Source organism: Stegodyphus dumicola, chromosome 6 (assembly GCF_044657685.1).
Source record: "Stegodyphus dumicola isolate Sdum_Otavi_A_Nest chromosome 6, ASM4465768v1".
In the NCBI taxonomy this organism is placed as follows: Eukaryota; Metazoa; Arthropoda; class Arachnida; order Araneae; family Eresidae; genus Stegodyphus; species Stegodyphus dumicola.
This window is the reverse complement of record NC_140773.1, coordinates 124,343,327-124,362,437: the sequence shown is the minus strand read 5'-3', so window position 1 is coordinate 124,362,437 and position 19,111 is coordinate 124,343,327. Positions and strand designations below refer to the sequence as shown.

The 19,111-nt window shown below is 32.5% G+C and overlaps 1 protein-coding gene across 1 annotated transcript in view; it reads right to left on the bottom strand.

Annotated features, from left to right (window-relative positions):
• The window catches only part of Syt7 (Synaptotagmin 7), a 476,147-nt gene that overhangs the window by 122,832 nt on the left and 334,204 nt on the right, over nucleotides 1–19,111 (bottom strand). The window contains exon 6 of the mRNA XM_035359362.2: nucleotides 2,487–2,656. Within this exon, the coding sequence (XP_035215253.1) occupies nucleotides 2,487–2,656 (170 nt within the window). The remainder of the gene's footprint in view (nucleotides 1–2,486; nucleotides 2,657–19,111) is intronic.

Below are 19,111 nucleotides of genomic sequence, written 5' to 3'. Positions count from 1 at the left end.
GAATCGCCCATTTGGCCACATGTGGCGACAAAATTGGTGTTATACCATAGACGGATGGAGAACCTTCTGGAACGAATTCTGACCAGTTCAGCCCAGAATGTTCTCGAACACAAGTCTAATGCTATATAAACCCTGCTGGTCCGCAGTCAGTGTGAAGTGTGTCTCAGAGTGTGTGCCTCGTCGAGAGGGCGAGTCAGACTGTCTCGTCTGAAGTGCAAGATAGTCAGTATAGAGTTGGTGTCTCGTCTAGCGAGTCAATCCCTGCGGACTTGATGGAGCAGCGAGTGCCGAGTGGGTCGTCGAGTTCACCGAAGCAGTCTCTTAGTGTATCGCGGTTAGTGCATCGTCGAGAGAGCGTGTTGAGCTCCGGGAACGACTGAATCGAAGAGTCGGGAGCCGTGCTCTGTGTGTCATCGAGTGCATCGCAAATTGTAGCGTGGAGAGCCTCGAGAGTACGCAGAGTTCCGAGAACGACCGAGCAGAGTCGAGAGCTGTACTCTTGTGCTTTGCAGTGAAGCTGTCTCCACCGTGATAGCCTGATAACCTGAAGGCTGTGTCGCTGATCGTGTCAGCGTGTTTATAGTAGTTCATCAACGACTGTAAAACGTGTTTTGGAGCTGTACTGATTAATACCGGCAAATAAAGTGTGTTTCGATACTTCATCAAGTGTCGTCGTTATTCACTCTAAATCCACACGAAACCCGTACGAACGTGAAGGAAAAGAATAATGTAAAAACAGGGGTCAGAAAAGAGAAGCGCAACAGTATATATTTCAGCTCATTTGTAATTAGCATCTTGTATAATTACCTGAAAGCAAATATATGTGCATAATATTTGAAAACTTTAAAAGACAACAAAAATGAAAGTAAAAAAAATAAATAAAATGTTATTATGTTGTTGAAATATAAAAGAATCTTCCATTTTCGCTAATTAAAATTTTGAGAGAATACACTTTTTTAGTAGAATTAAAAAAACAAAGCATCACTTTATTTCTCTTCGATTTTTATTTAATATTTTTGACCTGATGTGTAATTGAAATTTTGAAGCAAACAGTAAATGATAATCAGAAAAGCGTGAAATTGTCATAAAAAGTGGATTTCATCTGTCTAGAAAATAAACGAGATCCAAACTTTTCCAAGCGGAAGAAGATTTTCTCCTGAAAAGTATTCTTTTCTACACAATAAAAATACAAAAAGTAACATTTTATCTGATATATTTTTAAATATGCGCTTAACTAAGCATTTTATTGACATGTAAGTAAATGGTAGGGATGTTTCTTTTTCTATAATTTTATGGACTTCGGTATAATTCTTCTTTATTCTAATTTTTTTGGAGATTTTATATTTTATTTAAAGCATTTTAAATAGATTTTTTCTATGCTTCAGAATACACATTGCATTTTTTACGATCAACGTTTCTGTTTTTGACAGAAGCTCTTGCGTATAAAAGTAGGAAATACTTTTAGGTTTCAAGAAGGGAATTCTAAAGACGTTTAAACGATAAACGGAGATTGCGTTCTTTTTACTGCATAAAATAGATGATCTGCATACATTACATTTGCAGATCTAATGTAAATATACAGCATCAATATTAACATGCATATTACAATAATTAAATTATATTGTAATAAAATATTGTAATTTAGATGTAAATGAACTTAGAAATGAAAGTTTATACAAATACTTCAAACAAATCATATATACTGTTGTTCCGTTACTTTATGTCATAAATAAAGAACATTTTCAGCAAAAACTCGCATTGTATCTCGGATAATTTACTTATCATATTATTTATTGTTATTATTTGTCTTTTAAGCTCATTTATGTAAAACCTAGACGCTCAGCAAGCGCATTCAGTCGTCATGCAACTTTACAATCCCAATTTCACAAACCTTCATTGAGATCGTGTTACTTATATCGTTTTCTTTTCAATAAAAATTTAGAATTATAATATATGTTTCGGATCGTATTGTTGTATTATCGACTAAAGTTTTTGAATTATTTCTGAATTACATTTTATCGATAAAATTCTGTCTATAATTTGTTGGATCGGCAATTCTTCAGCTATTTATCTAATTAATGCAATTTGTTAATTGATAAAACCTTTGCGAAGTAAAACATTTTAGTGTTAAAGCTGCTTATATGTATTCATTGTAGTGGAAGAGACCTAAGTTATATTGTTGAAATAGTATTAATTTTTTCCTAGATTACGGCAGTTTTACTAATTCAAGATGCTCCTTGCAAGACTACTAAATATGTCATAAAGTAAAATGGGAATTATATTTTTTCTACAAATCACACATTCAGGAGGACAAAAGTAATGCTGTTTCTCGGTAGCACTTATTTTCTCCAAAGATTAAATGCAGATCACTTTCATCAATATCTTTCAAACGATTGCAACTAATGCATACTTCGTTTCAGCATCTGATGCATACTTTTGATTTTGTATCAGAAACAGGAAAATAAAGCAAGGCATTTAAAACATACCTTACAAGTTTCTGCTGGTTTGAGCGACTTCCAAAACGTAGGTTTTTGAGTTAAATCCACTTGCGCCAGAGGAAGATATACATCCCCAATTGGGTCATCCCGGCTGAATCTATCCCAATCGTATACATTTAAATGAAGAATGGATTTTTGCAATTTGTGTAGAGGAAATCCTATAAGAAAATAATGAAAAATTAGTATTGTAACATTCAATTACAGCTTATTCAGAAATTTTTATAACTTCGTGTATTACAACTAAACTGTGTCTTAACTTGGAAATAAACTCGATGAGGCTTCGAAAGGTGCGTTTATTTAAAATGGTTAATCTAGGACATTTACTTCGCGAAGTTTATAGAAAAGGGGATTCAAATGAAACATTCATTTAATAAAAAAAGGTGATATTTTGTTATTGCTACAGGGAACTCAATTTAAACTGATGTTAGATTTAATAATGTGGGATGGCATCGTTCATTATAATCGGATGACGCGACAAGCTGTGAGAAAAAATCTTTTACTTTTCCGATGATAGAAGACAGACGATTCCGCCATTAACACGATGACACGATTCAAAGATGTTTGCTTATAAAATACGATTCCTTCTCTTCATCTGTAAATAATCTCATCTGTTTCCTTCTACGTATGTAATTACTTTGTAGTTTGTAGCAACTATTCACGTTTTATTAAATATTCAAGTTTTACATAAATCGGACTAGTTTTTTAGCCCCTAGACAGCCACATCGGAAGTAAGTTTACAAACATCATATTCCTAGACAGTAAATACCGATTCTACAGATTTGGGCGCTCGGGACGCGATGAGCCTAGGAAGAAGCATTATGAATAGTAGAAAATAAGAGAAGTAAGTTTTGTTTCTATTATTTCCACATTGTTACTTCTAAGAATAGTGTTCTATGATACTGTGAATTAAGATGACTACCTTAAATTCTATTCCTAGAATTTCAAATTCTTTAAAGACTGGGCCTACTAAGTCAATTAAACTTTTACATCAAACTGTGTTTGGAACTTTGGGTGATCGAAAAAATAGAGAGCTAGATTGCGTAACTTTTATGGTTTTCCATCTGATTTTAATATTGAAGAAACAAAACAAAAATTACTTAAAACTCTTAATGCAAATGATTTTATTTCTGTGTGTAATTTGTTACATCTTAATTATGATTCAAATCCTGATAAAAACTGTGATTTAATATTGAATAGTCTTTGTGATTTTGAGCTTTTAAAATCCGAAAGTGATGACGATGATGAGTTATCGGAAAACGAAAGTGTTTATGATTCTGATAAAAATGATGATATTAATTCTGTTCGGTCAGAATCACCTCCCGTAAATAACTCAGTGGATGAAAACATTATAATGCCTAGCAATACTTCCCTGCATTTTCGTGATATCTTAGAAACTGTTTCTGAATTTAATGGCACTGATACATATCCAGTTGAATTCTTCATTGGTGATTTAGAAGAATCTTTTAAATTATTTAAATTATCGGAATTACAGAAAATTGTGTTTGCTAAATAATTGCTTACTGGTTCTGCTAAAGTATTTATTCGGTCTTTGAAAGGTATAATATCATGGGACAAATTAAAAGAAAATCTTTTATCTGAATTTGGTTCTAAAATAAACAGTGCACAACTTCATAATTTGTTACAGAAACGACTCTTAAAACCTGGTGAATCACTTTCCGAATATTTAATTGCCATGCGTGAAATAGCCAGTCGCGGTTCTGTGGATGATTCATCAATTCTTGATTATGTAAGGAATGGGATACCAGATCAGAGTAGTAACAAAATTGTTTTTTACGATTGTAAAGCTATTTCTGAATTCAAAGAGAAATTAAAAATTTATGAGAAAATTCGCGTTCCAGATACGAAGAATAAGGGTTATTCAAGTAATAACACACAAAATAAAGCACGCTCTGTACCTAATACTCTATACCTCTCTATACCTCTAATTGTGGAAGTTTAGGTCATAAATCTAATTTTTGTAACAATAAGAGTAAAGGATTTAAGTGTTTTAAATGCGATTTGTTTGGACACAAAGCCGTAGATTGTTCGAAAACATCATCTAAAAATATACAAGATGCCAAAGCTGTTACTCCAAGAACTCAGACTTGTCAGAAAGAAATGTATAAAACTGTTAATTTGGGTAATTTGCAGATTGATGCTTTAATAGATACTGGTAGTCAAGTAACGCTAATCCGAGAAGATATACATAAGAAGATAGGTTCTCCTGAACTTAAGTCGGCAGATCTACAGTTAACGGAATTTGGCACCAAACCTATAGAGAGATTTGAAGGTGAATTCCAAACCGATGGTTCTTCATTTCGATCAAATATGTGTGCCATCGCAGAAAACAAGAAATCTGAGAATGATTCTGAAAAGCAAAAGAATGCTTATTGCAATGAAATGGTTCTGAAGAAGGATTTGAAAAAGTTGTTAATTATGGTTTTTGACTTCCAAAACCAGAAACTGATCCTTTTAGTATAGTTCCTGTTACAGTACAGAATGTGATCAAACTGGATACCTCATCCACAATCAAAGCAGGTGGCAATGATTTCCTGATTGTGAATTCTGACGACGTCCCGAGTGATGCAGATTCTGATATAAGTGAAAATGATGCTATTAAAGATGAATTTGAATTAGTGCAAAAACGAAAACGATAAATAAAAAAAACAAAAACAAAAACGAAACTCAAGCACAATACAATTAGTTTCGAAGCCAACGAGGAGAAACGACACTGCAGAAGGAGATTCCGAAGAGAAACATTTTCCCGAAGAAGAGTCAGTTGCTAAAGATGATGAATCAAATGCGAATTCTACTAGAACAATTTCAGTGAAATACCTTACAATAAAGAAGGAAAAGAAGTCGCTGGAGACGAAGAATCTACAGAGACCAACGAAGAGGAGAAGATTGAAAAGGAGAAGTCGATCAGAAAACCTGACGACAACGACGTTGATACAGAAAGCAAAGACGGAACAAAAGAAACTAAAGAAGGTGAGAAAAAAGAAGCGAAAAAGCAGATTCAGAAGATATAGGAAGAAACCCGAAAGGCTTTAACAATGAAATACCGATTTTGATGATTTCTGATTATAGACTTTTTCCCATGTTGACAAATTTCTCCCGATTTGACTAAAGGACTATTATTTTAAAGACGTGAACTAATTTAAGAAGACTGAAGACGATGTCTAAGGATGAAATGTATGAAGGAAGACGGCTTAAAGAAGACGATTTTAAGAAGACGCATTCGAATGACGGATCTTGAAGATATCTTACACGCATTCAGAAGACGTATCCAGACGGTATCTAAGAAGACGCATTCAGACGATATTAAGACGTATGTAAAGACGAATCCAGACGAATTGTACCAGACAACATCAAAGAAAGACGTCTTTGTGAAATACATGTATTCAGATAGACTGTTCAAGATGAACGAACACTGAAAGAGCATTTAAGAAGAGCTAACGCCGTTATTTCTGAAGATGTTAAGATGATGAGAAAAGATGGCTGAAATAAACCATTTAAGACGACTTTTCCCTCAATAGTAACTAAAAATCTTTTTTTTTTTTTTTTTTTTTTTTGTTTTTTTGTTTTTTTAAATTTTATTTTTCAGATCTCTAGATGAGATGTGGTGCTACGAGAATGCGAGGCCGCATTTCATCAGGATGGACGAGCAGTTGTGGGATGGCATCGTTCATTATAATCGGATGACGCGACAAGCTGTGAGAATAAATCTTTTACTTTTCCGATGATAGAAGTCAGACGATTCCGCCATTAAGACGATGACACGATTCAAAGATGTTTGCTTATAAAATACGATTCCTTCTCTTCATCTGTAAATAATCTCATCTGTTTCCTTCTACGTATGTAATTACTTTGTAGTTTGTAGCAACTATTCATGTTTCATTAAATATTCAAGTTTTACATAAATCAGACTAGTTAATTAGCCCCTAGACAGCCACATCGGAAGTAAGTTTACAAACATCATATTCCTAGACAGTAAATACCGATTCTACAATAATGTAAAATGTTCACTTAACTCTAACATACTACTGCTTAGTATAGTTATGATTTTTATTTCTATCTAAAAATTACCTGTACATATTTTAAGAAAAAGCAGTGTCTTTTTCTTCAGTAGGAAAAAGTATTTTGTTAAAAATGTATTAATATACTAAAGAATCGACGCAAGTTTCGTATCGAAATTTATGTAGACACGTCTGTATTCAAATTTAAGCTAAAAATTAAATTGTGAAATATGTAGTGGCGATACATTTCACAGACGAAAACCTCTTTTTTGACAATATAAATAAATTTAGGTATTGAATAATGCCGTCTATTAAGAATGCCATCACAGAATTTCAAAATCATATCAAATCGTGATTGTTCTTATATTCGAGTGCACTGTATCATATTTCTGTATTTATAAAACAATAATAGCAAACCAAATCGCTGACAAATGGATTTAGCACTAAATCGTAAGAAGAAAAAAATTTAATGAAAGCACATGCAAAGAATAATGCAAGATTTTACGTGTGATAAATTGCTTCTTGCATTACGTTTTAAGATATATGCATAAAATTATGTGCATACAATTTAATAAATATAACATTGAGTGTAATTTTTAAGTACTGAATATATTTCTCATTATATTGAATAATGAGAACTGCTATTTAACTATTAATTAATAAAAATATTTTCATTGGATCATACTTTAGAAATTATCATACTCTCTAAAAGTATTTAATAAAGTTATGCAAAATTTTTATACAGTATTTTATTAAAAAGATTAATTAAGCAATTTAAATAAATATTCAACCAGTTTCTGCCTCTGTTGAATAAATGTTGACTTAACGATACAACGAGAATATTCCCATGCTGAAAGAATCTAATAATACTTGTAGGGGTCTACAAATACTGACCATGCCTACTGGCAGTCTCTGTAAGGCGTGAAAGAGATTCTCATACATGCAAAACATGATCAGAGTTCCAAAACCGATTCATGTTCTTGACCTGTTTCATAATAGATTCTAGATCTGGTTAAATACATATAATTTTATTAAATAAGCATTTTTCTGAATTTCAAAAAAACATACTTTTTAGTTTTAAAGTGTATCGATGATCACTAGCATAGATGCAATTTCAATAGCCAAAGCCAACTTGGTAATAAAGAAACGATTAAATATTCAATATTGTGCAGAAATATTCAGAGTTATTAAAGCATTCAATAAAAATATTTTGCTTTCTGAAAGCAGTTACGTAACCGCAAAATCTAGAGAGGAAAGTTAATTTTGAGGAAACAGCACTTAGCTTTAATTTTTGCTTGAATTTATTAAAAGTATAAACTTATTTTGCTTTTCCAATGCTGTTAAAGTGTCAAGCAAAATGAGTAACTTAATAACTGCTTTCGAAAATTAAAAATAAAATAAGTAATAAAAAAGTTTAATGGCTGGCTTATTAACTTTGCGCAGTTATAAGGTAAAATTAGTTATGGGTGATCATGAGTTCCTTGGGTATTGAAAAATTTATTTTTCTCAGGTCAAAGATTCGGTAAAAGGCTGAAGCGTATCAATCAAGGGTATTTTTAGAAATATCAGCAAAACTAAGTTTTACTGATTTTTAACGTTTAAATCAAACTTACATAATATCTAAAAATAAAACGATAAAATGATTATTTCCCTGAATGTCTCGCAATATTCATATTCGTACGTCACATTTGTCAACTCTTGCCATTTATCATGTATACTTTTATTTTTCTTTGACAAAGAATGTATTCATTTTACTTTATCTCACAATATGGTATCCGAATGATTCAATTATATTTTGTGCATATTACCTTACCACATTAATTGAATAAGTTTAATATGTATATATATTTAATTGTAAAATTTATTCAAAATACGAGATACGTTACATAATAGGCTGTCTTATATTCGAACGTTTAAGTAAAAGTAATATATAAGTACAAAAATATATAAAGTTTAAAATAGATCTAGTCTTATGTATCTGTTAATGTATTTTAATATCCCAATAGTGTCTTTTATGTTTCTTTTGTAGTAGAAGTTGGTTTTAAATATGAGAACAATGGTCTCTTCTTAGTGAAGTGGTTAAGATTTTTGTTTTTTGTGCTTGGTCTCGAGTTTCAGTTCAAGCTTTATTTGTCAAAATATAGTCATGTTTATTGATGACAACCAAACATAGAAGAATATTATTTGAGCATTAAATATGAGTTACTATAATTATCGAACATATAATGGGAAAATTTTCCCACAGTCACAACAAAACAAAAATAATAATATTAAGAAAACTGATACGTACAAGTATACATGAATTATACGTGTCCAATTGTTTGAGTACGTAACACACATTTGGGATCTAAAATGTGAAATTACTGAAATGAAACGGAGAATGTTCAAAGGCAGTTTTAATTTAAATGTGTCTCTTCCCTTTACCAATTAAGCATAATAACGGAACAGTAAAACACTAGAAAAAAGTACATGGATGTTTAGCATATTATAAATTGGCAAATATTCTTTCTTTATGAATTTTAAGCCAATTATTAATTAAGATACAATAACACGCCGAAAAAATATAAATTTAGAAGTCAAACAACAAAAATCAGCGTTTTATTTTCACAGAACTAGTTTCGATGCTTTTAACCGAACAATCATCCTCAGCTGCAAAAGCGCAAATGAACGAGATAAGATATAATGATTAGATAAGATAAGAAAGTCGAGACAGAATATAAGCTGTTGAAGAAACCAGAATTAAACATAATTTCTCGAAAGGCTGAAGGCAAAGATGCATTGGAATTAAGGTCGTTAACTAGAGCAAAAAGATTTTTTGAATGTGAAATGCCTCTAGAAAATCCAGTTCACCAATGGAAAATGTTTATTGAATAATTTTGCCAGCAGAAAAATTGAAAGTGTGATTTTCGGACCAACAATGTCGGGCAACAGAAGACTTCTGTGTTTCCTTTTTTCTAACATATGCCTCAAGTTCCTTAACGCGAAATTTTAATGATCTCTTAGTTTGGCCAATGTAAATTAAACCATACTGGCAAGGAATCCTATAAATACCCCAGGAATTCATATCCAGAATGGGGTCCTTGAGTATGGAACTCGGAATTTTATTGATGGGAGAATAAACGACCCGAAAGTTAAATTTCTGCAAAATACGTGCAATTTTATGGCTAATTGATGGAAAGAAGGGAATGACAACAGAATTTTATTAATCTAAAACAAGAGTGTGTCTTTTGGTGTGTTCAGATGACAATTTTTTAACTGCTTGATTAATAATGCTGGGTGAAAAGTGTTACGGAAAATTGTTATATATTATTTTGTTGTGTACAATTATTACGCTTTATTTTATCGTGAATAATGAATTTGTAATGTTCGTATTTAAGAACTAAGGTATAATATTTAGTATTGTTTAAACTTTTCCTTCAATTACGGTAAAGCTCTTTTGAGTTTGACTGAAGATGTGTTACAGTTAAGAGGGCGCGGGTGTGTTTCTGTTTCTCACGAGTCAGCTTCTCGTGGGGGTCAGGAGGTCGGACTGACTGCTCAGCTGCATTTTCTTCTTTTCTCGAGGTGGACCACATGTTTTAGGGCGTGAAGGAGATAAAGTATTTCGGCCTTTCTGAAGTAGAGAACTGGATGACGTATTTATTACTTAAGGATGTCGCAAGTTTAACTGAATTACGATTGGAAACATTCCTTCCGTTGCGCGGGAAAGAAAGGGTCTGTCATCTTGTAAGGAGTTCTGAATTTCCTCGAATTCTTGAAGCTATTTATTGCCTTTGTTCTAGTGGCTAGAAGAGGTCCACGTTTTGCTTAAGATTGGCTAATTTTTAGTATTATTTGAGCCAATGGTGAATTAGAGGCGTTTCTTTGTGAGTTTCAAACAAGTTTTCTTAAGTCGTTGCACGAGAGCATGGCAATTTTTTTATTTATTTTTTAGCAATATTTTTAGCAATATTTTGGCAGATTTTGTTTAGCAGATTTTCAGAGCTTCAGCGGGTTTGCTTCTTTGACGGTGGCCCCCCTTGGGGTCGGCCGTGGTCAGTGATGACCAGTTCCCGTGGTTTGCTGCTGCGGACCGTACGGCGTGTAATGCAGGTTGTGGCGTGTTACTGTCCGGCGAGTAATTTCCCGTTACTCCCTTTATTGCCTTATCTCGGAGTTTTTTGTGAGAATTGGCCCAGTTTTCTTCTACTTTTGAGAAGAGCTTAGTCCGGCGATCCGTTGGGGGGGGGGCGACCGCGGTTTCGGTTAAAGCTGATTATCTCTGAGAATCTGGTTACGGAAACTTGTCCGAGCTCGTCCGGGCTCCCGTTGTGAGAGAGTCGGCGAAGTTGGCTTATGATTTGGAGGTAGGTCCCGCTATACCCTTGCCCAGCCGCAGATTGGATTTGATTGCATCACAATTTAATTCCGAATTCCTCGTCTTGAAGATCCAGATGGTCACCTCCCTTTGTCTAGTTGCCTGCAGTAATCATATTTGTAAGGGCGATCTTCGAATTCTGGAAGTCAGTCAACAGCGATCGTTTCGAGGACCATTATGTGTGGACCTAAAAGGGCAAGATTCTTTAATGGACCCTTGGGTTTCCAAAACTGTGAGTTATATTATTTTCATTTTTGCGTTTCCTTTAATAATTAGTCTTTAGGATTTTGGGAAATGTTAAATTATAAAGCTTGAGCTGTCATGTTACGTAGGAAAAAATTTGAATATTTTTTTGTTTCTCAATTTATAGCTGAGAAAGTGGTTTTTATTTTTATTAATGTTTAATTGTCAGAAGTTATAATTGAACTAATTTGAGGGTGTGAATTTGTGTTTTAATGTTTAATTGCTTGTTCATTTCATTTCAATATGACCGAAGATAAATATACTGATGTGTCACACTTGAAAGAAATAAGATTTATTATAAATTAGCTTTATACGTGAGTTTAAATTTCTTGAGTTACCTGTTTAAAAAATCGGATGTGAACACCACTCACTTAACAGTATTATATTTCGTTCATATTATAACTCAGAATGCACACAATTTGTATCATTTAAAGAATTATCTAATCGTTGCCACATGTTCTATTCAAATACTATAATAAAGCTAGAAATATGTATAAATAGAAATTAAGCAAACAAAACAAAAAAGAAACAGTTTTTCACAGATGATTGAGTATTTCTCATTCAATTAATTCAGTTCTCACTTCGTGACATGGCAAAAATAGATAAAAACTCAAAATATCTGTATTAAAAATTACGAAGTAAATCTTAAACACTTATTTCCTCGAAAAAATTCCAGAAAGGATTAAGCATGATTTAATTCGCAATAATAAATGAAGGCGTTATCTTTGTTGTTGCGAAGCTACATTTCTCTAGATTGGCAACAAATCCACTATTCTGCTGTTTCAAATGTAAACAAGCAATGGCCGCCATCAAAACAATTACGTATTAGGCTTAGCGGCACTTAAACAACTTTAAAATTATTGATAATTCTAAAAATATTGCATACAGCTTTACTAAAGGCATAAAATCCTTAACCAGATTATAAGAACAACATAATTCAATCATTTTTAAAGCAAGAAATGTACAATTTACAAACATATATAAGAGTAAAAAAAACTGAGATCACGGAGCCGGGTAGCAGAATGGATATAAATGGTATAAATATATTTATATACGTTTGGTGCGGCCGATTGCAACCAAAATACGAGGTACATATTTACATGTTATAGCAGTCCTATATACAAAATTTCAACGTTCTGAGGCTACTCGTTTTTGAGTTATGCGAGATACGTACGTACGTACATACGTTCATACAGTCGCCACGAAAACGTCTCTTCAGGTTTCATTTTAAAGCAGTTTTATAACTTTTTTTGGGGAAAAGAGTCTTTTATTCTGTTCTTACGTACATATATCACGCAAAAACACAGTTAAATTGCATTCGATAGCGATCAAAATGGATATTTTCGTTGAAATATGCTGCCTGAAACTTTTTGCGATTACAATACTTCCTTTTTACTTTCGTACAAGGAAGTAAAAAGATTAATAACTGTGAGGTGTTTCACTATTTTTGTATGAATTGAATAACGTTAAAAATGAGATTGATATGAAAAAAAACTATTATTAACTTTTAAAAAGATTTTATAGGGGCAGTCTGGCCAGCTATCTTAAATTATAATATTTGGAATATTTAATAAATGTGTTTATTGATTTAATTATTGTATGTTTCTTTTGAGTTTTAATTGTGGTCTAGTACTGTAGGTCACCCATGTGTTCTTTACGGAAACATGGTTTTATTTCAATTCGAACCTGGGTAGTAGAAAATCAGTTTTAAGTGTTGTGACTATACGATCGGCTTGCTTAATTTATTTGGAATTGATAAGTAGTCTTCTTTGGTGCGATTTATTTTTCCTTGGTGTTTTCAAGAGTTCTGTGTTGTATTTTAAAGTCTGTCTCTAGATTTGTATTGAATTTTATGTGTTTTCAGGTTGGAGATCTAAATTAGCTTTGTTTTTGTGAGAGATAGCGTGTTAATGATTTCGTTGCGGATATGCCTTTTAGCATTTTGGTTTTGATAAATCATCTTTAAATCTAACAAAACACCAGAGAGGATTTTTTTTTTAGTTCTTTGATTTTAAGGGGTGTTGGAACCCCAAAATCTTCAAAAAATTGTGATTTCGGAGTTTTGCATTTCCAAATTCTCTACACTTTTATCTTTCTAAAAATACCATTCTTTAATCTCTATGAAAATTAAAACTGTAAAAAAATCTAGTTTTAATTTGTCATCTACTGCTTTGATCAATGAGGATTTTTACATAAAAGCGCGTTTTTCTCCAAACGTGATTTTTTCATACTCGATGTACCTTTTCTCAAGAACTACTGCTCACAGGTATCTAAACTTTTTATAGCTTATTTATTAGGTTCCCTAATATTTACTGAAATGAACTTTTTGTAATAAACTTAGAAAAAAAAATTTAAATTTTTTTTTTTGTGTGAGAAAAGTGCTAAATGTTACTATGCCTAACAATATATTCTGTAATTTACTCTAAAATTCAAAATGTTTCAAAAGCTCATTTCAGCATAATCAGATAGGTATACTTTAATTACAGAAAAAAATTCAAGCTTGTATCTACAGCAAAGTTTGAGAAAAGGTACATCGAAAATGGCCAATTTAACATTGTCGGTATAGGGGTTTCTGATACCCCTTAAAGTGGTAAGATTTTGAATATGAGTTTAGTTAGTTTTTTTTTTTTTTTTTTATTATTCTTTATTTTTTATTTTTTTATTTTTATTTATTTTTTTTTTGTCGCGGCACCGAGAAGTTAGTCATCTTGAAAGTTAAAAGTACAAAGTAATTTTAATGACTTTTTTTCTACGTAACAAAGCCCCTGTCAATAGCTATTGCTTTTAAATAATTTAGTTCATAGTTTGGAGGAGCAAACTTGAAGAGCACGGAAAACATAGGAATAAAATGAAGCTAACTTTTGTTGAGTGAGATGACATGATCTGAAGTGTGATGGAAGGCAAACCGATGAAGGTTTACGGTAAACCGTAGTACTGAAGTTGGATGTGTTACGTGTGAATGTCGAGAAATGGAAGAATGTCGAGAAATGGAAGAAAATTGCAAGTCTCAAGTTCAAAAGTGAACTAAATAGCAGGATCAATGGAATTCATTGTGGAAAGAAACTGGACTTTAAGACTGAAAATTTTTAAAGGATTCTAAAAACTTATCAAAGTTTATATTATGCAATTCTGGAATTATTTTCCTCAAAATTCAAAATTTGTGTTTTTTAAAATTTTTTCTCTTTATGTGTGCTAATATTTTGCCACTTTCTCTTTGATACTTTTTCTTCCACCCTTCTGTCCCAACCTTTCTTTTGAAGGGGGCGATATGTAAGAAAAATAAATAATATGTAAAAGATTAAATTAGGAACGTAAATTTCCTTTCTCAATTCTAAAACTAGTAACCTCTCTTTGCTCTGCGTCACTTCCAGAAAAATCTAATTCTGATGATGTAAATGGAACTAAAACTCAAAATTTAACCAATCACAGTTTAGCTGTACTTTGTGCACCTATCTGCTATAAATAGTTAATAATTGCCTAGTTTCTCTCTCTTTCGCCTCTTCGCATACGTGCTGTCAGCTTGTCGCTCAGTCTCTGCCAGCTATTTGTCATTATATAAAATGTAATTGCATATCTAAAATTATGGGGCGCGTTTAACACCCCTAGTCTTCTACTGTTACGTATTAAGAAATTCGTCATTCAAGAATAAATTATGTTTAACTATCAAGCTGGTCGTGCTTCTACAAATTTCATCCGATCATCTACTACGCCATTATGACCAACCATCTACGCAGCAGTTTTTCCGGCCATGACTAAAAGTTAATTGTTTCCATCTTCTTCCAAAAAGTACGATTATTACATTATAGACACTCGTATAAGCATTTCTAACATAATTTATTTGCTAAATTGTATTATATTGTATCAACAATTTTGTGACTATGTATGTACATTATTTACCATGCATATCTATTTTCATATGGTATACATCAGCGATTTTGTAACGATGTACTGCATACGTATGTGCGCCGAAACGTTGTGAAATTACAGAGAAACCTGGAGAAGATAGCATCCTTTTAATCAAAATAATACCATTTGCATTTTCTCCTTTTTACCTCTTTCAGATTAATACCAGAGCGAAAAGAATAGATTACTTTAGCCACATGGCTGACACCCTTTGCATTTTTCTACAAAAGGGCCTTTTCCACAGAGGAAGCATGTCTTTGGATGTGTGAATCAATTTAGAATTTTTTTGCAGGGCTGAAACAGGATGAGAAGTACCTTGCCAAACGGACAAACTGTTTTGTCCGTGAAGCAGAATAAAGTAAAGCTGAAGTACTGTAGAAAATCAGTTGCATCTTTAGCCAATTATTCCAAAGGTAATGCAAAATCCTCAGCTAAGGTAAGATAAACCTCCAAAAAAGTAAAGTAATGAAAGTTAATTTTAGTATGTGAAATAAAATTCAGAAAAAAATATTCTGAACTTAAAAAACTCAATTTCTCACAAAAAGAAGCTCTACAATTACGTATAAGGGCTACTCTTAATATGGTAAAAGAAAAAAGCGCAGATACAGAGTCTATTGAAACATAGATTCGCTAAATCTTCAAGTTAATTCAATACGAATAAATACTTAAATGGACTTCCTAACGTTACTTGAAATTCGAAGAAGTCCCAACAGATGTTGAATAAAATATATCTATCATTAAATTTCCTTTATTTGCTCGGCCCACCTGCGGCCGAGCGGTAAAGTCGCTGAACACTGGTAGTTCGGTCCGAGGTTCGAATCCCGCGAACGGGCTGGCTGCATGGGTGTTTTCGTGGTTTTCCCCATGTGTAACGTGTATACGAGCCAGTTTCCCTTAGAAAGTCTTCCACGAAGGCATCCCTCCTCTTAGGCAGATAGCCCTAGTGTGCTTTGCCATAATTAAATACACCACCACACCACATCTTTATTTGCTACGGCAATTAATTTTAAATAACGGATACTTTCTAATTTAAATGGCCTTCTTTTACAATTTTACGATTCATGCGCATGAATTATTAAAGTGAACGACAAAAATTACAAGACTAAGGACTTTTAGGTACTTAATCTTCACCTAGGATTGAAAGTTCATTATCCTGTTGCTAGCCGTAGTTGAAAATTTCTTTCACAAACTTTGACTAAATTTCTTTTTGCTTTATGCGACGTGTTATATTCATCTGAATTCTCATAGCTGCAACAGATATTGAAAATTTTGAACGCTAAAATACAATAGGATTCATTCCATGGCTTTCATTCATGAGAAAATGCGTAGATTATAGGTTTTGATACATTGCCAAATCCGATCAAAAATTTCCCACAAACTCTGTAGAAAGCCCTATTGTTAGAAACCTATTTGTTTTTATCCCTATTGGCAAATATATCTCAATGATTGAGACGTTATGAGAAGGAGTTGCCTTTTATGCACTTGCCTTTCAATATTTGCGTTTAAGATAAATTAGTTAATTTCAAAGCCGGTCTTATTTATGGGCCTCATTTAAACGATGTTAGTTGTCGTTAGCGCGAATGACTGAATCGCAGCCTGCAAGGAATAAATAATTATGAGACATAACTAATTAAATTACGAAAATTAAATCTGGGATAAATGCAAGACGTTATTTACAATCATTAAAATATCGCTGGAATTATTTCTGTCAAATGAGTTTTGTGTGAGAATTTAAACTAAAAATTACGCTCCAAAGAAATTTTTTGCCACTGCTCATGCTATTAGAAGTGATAGATAGATATTTAAATATTTATCATACACTAGTTAGTATTATCATCATTTTGTTCCGTTGAACGATATTGTTGCTCAAAATTCAGAAATTTACATATAATCAGTAATAAACTATAAATTAAAATGTATATGAACCATATTTCTGATAAACGAAGCAAAAATGATCTTCGGTAATGTTATTGATTATATAAACTAAATAAAACAAGGCAAAAATTATAAACATGCGCCTCTAAAACTCTCTTCCTGCAACAGAAAAGGAGCTGGAAAGAGCCCTGGCGAACCACTTCAGGCTTCATACAAGAAAGTTCAATACATCAAGTAAGTACGAATTCGGGTTTTTCCCTGAATAAGACTCTACATGCATGCAGAGAAAATGAGATACAGAACAGAATCAGCACTCATCTATGTTGTGCCTAGACTTCCAATAGGATTCAGATTCCCTCTGGGGGCCGGAGTTTCTAGGCACACTGAAAGATATAAACTGTACAAAACGCATGCATAAAATATTTCAAGATTACTTCACCAACAGGCGCAGCATAATTGCAACTAACAACCGTACATCTGAAAAAGTCAATGTTCTCTTCAGTGTTCAAAATTAAGGAAGACCTTTTGGAACCTGGCGTTTGACATATTCCTAAAGGATAAATGGCCCACCAACTCTAAATGTATCGCTTTAACGGATAATGAGGCGTTTTTCGTGAGTGGTGACTCCAGAGACGAGTTACAAAGAAATTTGAACATTATGTTAGAAATTTTCAACGCAAACAGCAGAATTTAAAAAGTCTCATGAAAAGTCCCAAACCTTAACTATCCCCAAACTCTCAAAACAAGACTTCCAAGATTCAAAATCGGAGAAAATAAAATAAAATAATTCACCTCATAAAATGGTACTTACTCTGGCTGTATGAGTATACTCAACAATGAAGATCATGCAAACCTTGTACCAGTGGGCATAAAATGGACATTTTCAATGCAATACGCTACACAGATACATAAACACACTTACATATATATATATATACATAGAGAGAGAGAGAGAGGGGGGAGATATATATATATGTGCGTTATTTATATATGTGTTATATCACATATATATATGTAATAATTTTGATGCGTAGTCGTGATGGCAGAGTAGCAAAAAAGGAAGATGACGTCGACACAAAATTAATTTTGAAGAAGTCCCAATCATTGTTGTCACGCTTATAAAATCATCTTAGTACATATTTATCCTATCATGATAAATTACAGTAAATCCTACATACACCGATTTTTAAAATAAGACGTAGACATTAAAGATGGGGAAGCAAAGCAGCGTGGATGTTGGCGGAGGCTAAGAAAAGGAATAATGTAATTAATTCGCCTGCGGTATTTATACCAAAGTAGATGCAATTGTAGAGACAAGTTCTGATTTGTTAATTTGAAGTTGTTATATAACACAGAAGGATCTCGAATTTGGGAAAACAGATGAATTTACGGGGATAGCATTAAATCTAGAATGTTAATTTTGAGCTCGCCAATTATTCCTAGAGCAGCTATCGTATTTTCTTATTATTTATATATATGTATATATATATATATGTATATATATGTGTGTGTGTATGTGTGTGCAATATATAATAAAATACGATGTGTAAGTAAGAAAATGATTGGCGATCTTAAGATATACTATTCTACGTATGTTTTATGGTCTTCTCCGACGTTCATCTTTTCTCCCAAATTCGAGCTCCTTTCAAGTGCATAATGTTGCTTGAAAAAGCTATTGCTAAACCCTAAAATTAACCAATCGCAGCTTAGCTGTTCATATGCACCTATGTAGTATAAATACTGCTAATATAAACCCATGCTGATTAAAGCCCACATGTATAAAAAGGTGCATGGATTTTATCAATATCAAATGTATTGTGATTATAATAAATGCAGCATTTGATTTTTGATGTCCGATTGTTTATATATTTCATAACTATTTTATTTGTATACATTATTAAGTCGAAAATAAGCTCTTCTGCTTTGTGGTTTAATGGATAAGCTTTTATGATTTCTCGTTAAGTGATCAGCTATGATCTTCCAATGATAAATCTTTAAATTTTATTTGTTGATTGATTTATTATTTTTTATTTATTTCACCTTATTTTAATTTTATTTATTGTGCGTGTGTGTATGAAAAGAAATATACCATTGTGAAGTACCTTAAGAGCTACATCTGAAAATTTTATTTACTGACTGATTTACTATTTTTTATTTTCATTTTATTTATTGTGTGAGTATGAAAACAAAAAATATCACTATGAAGTTCGTCGAAAGCT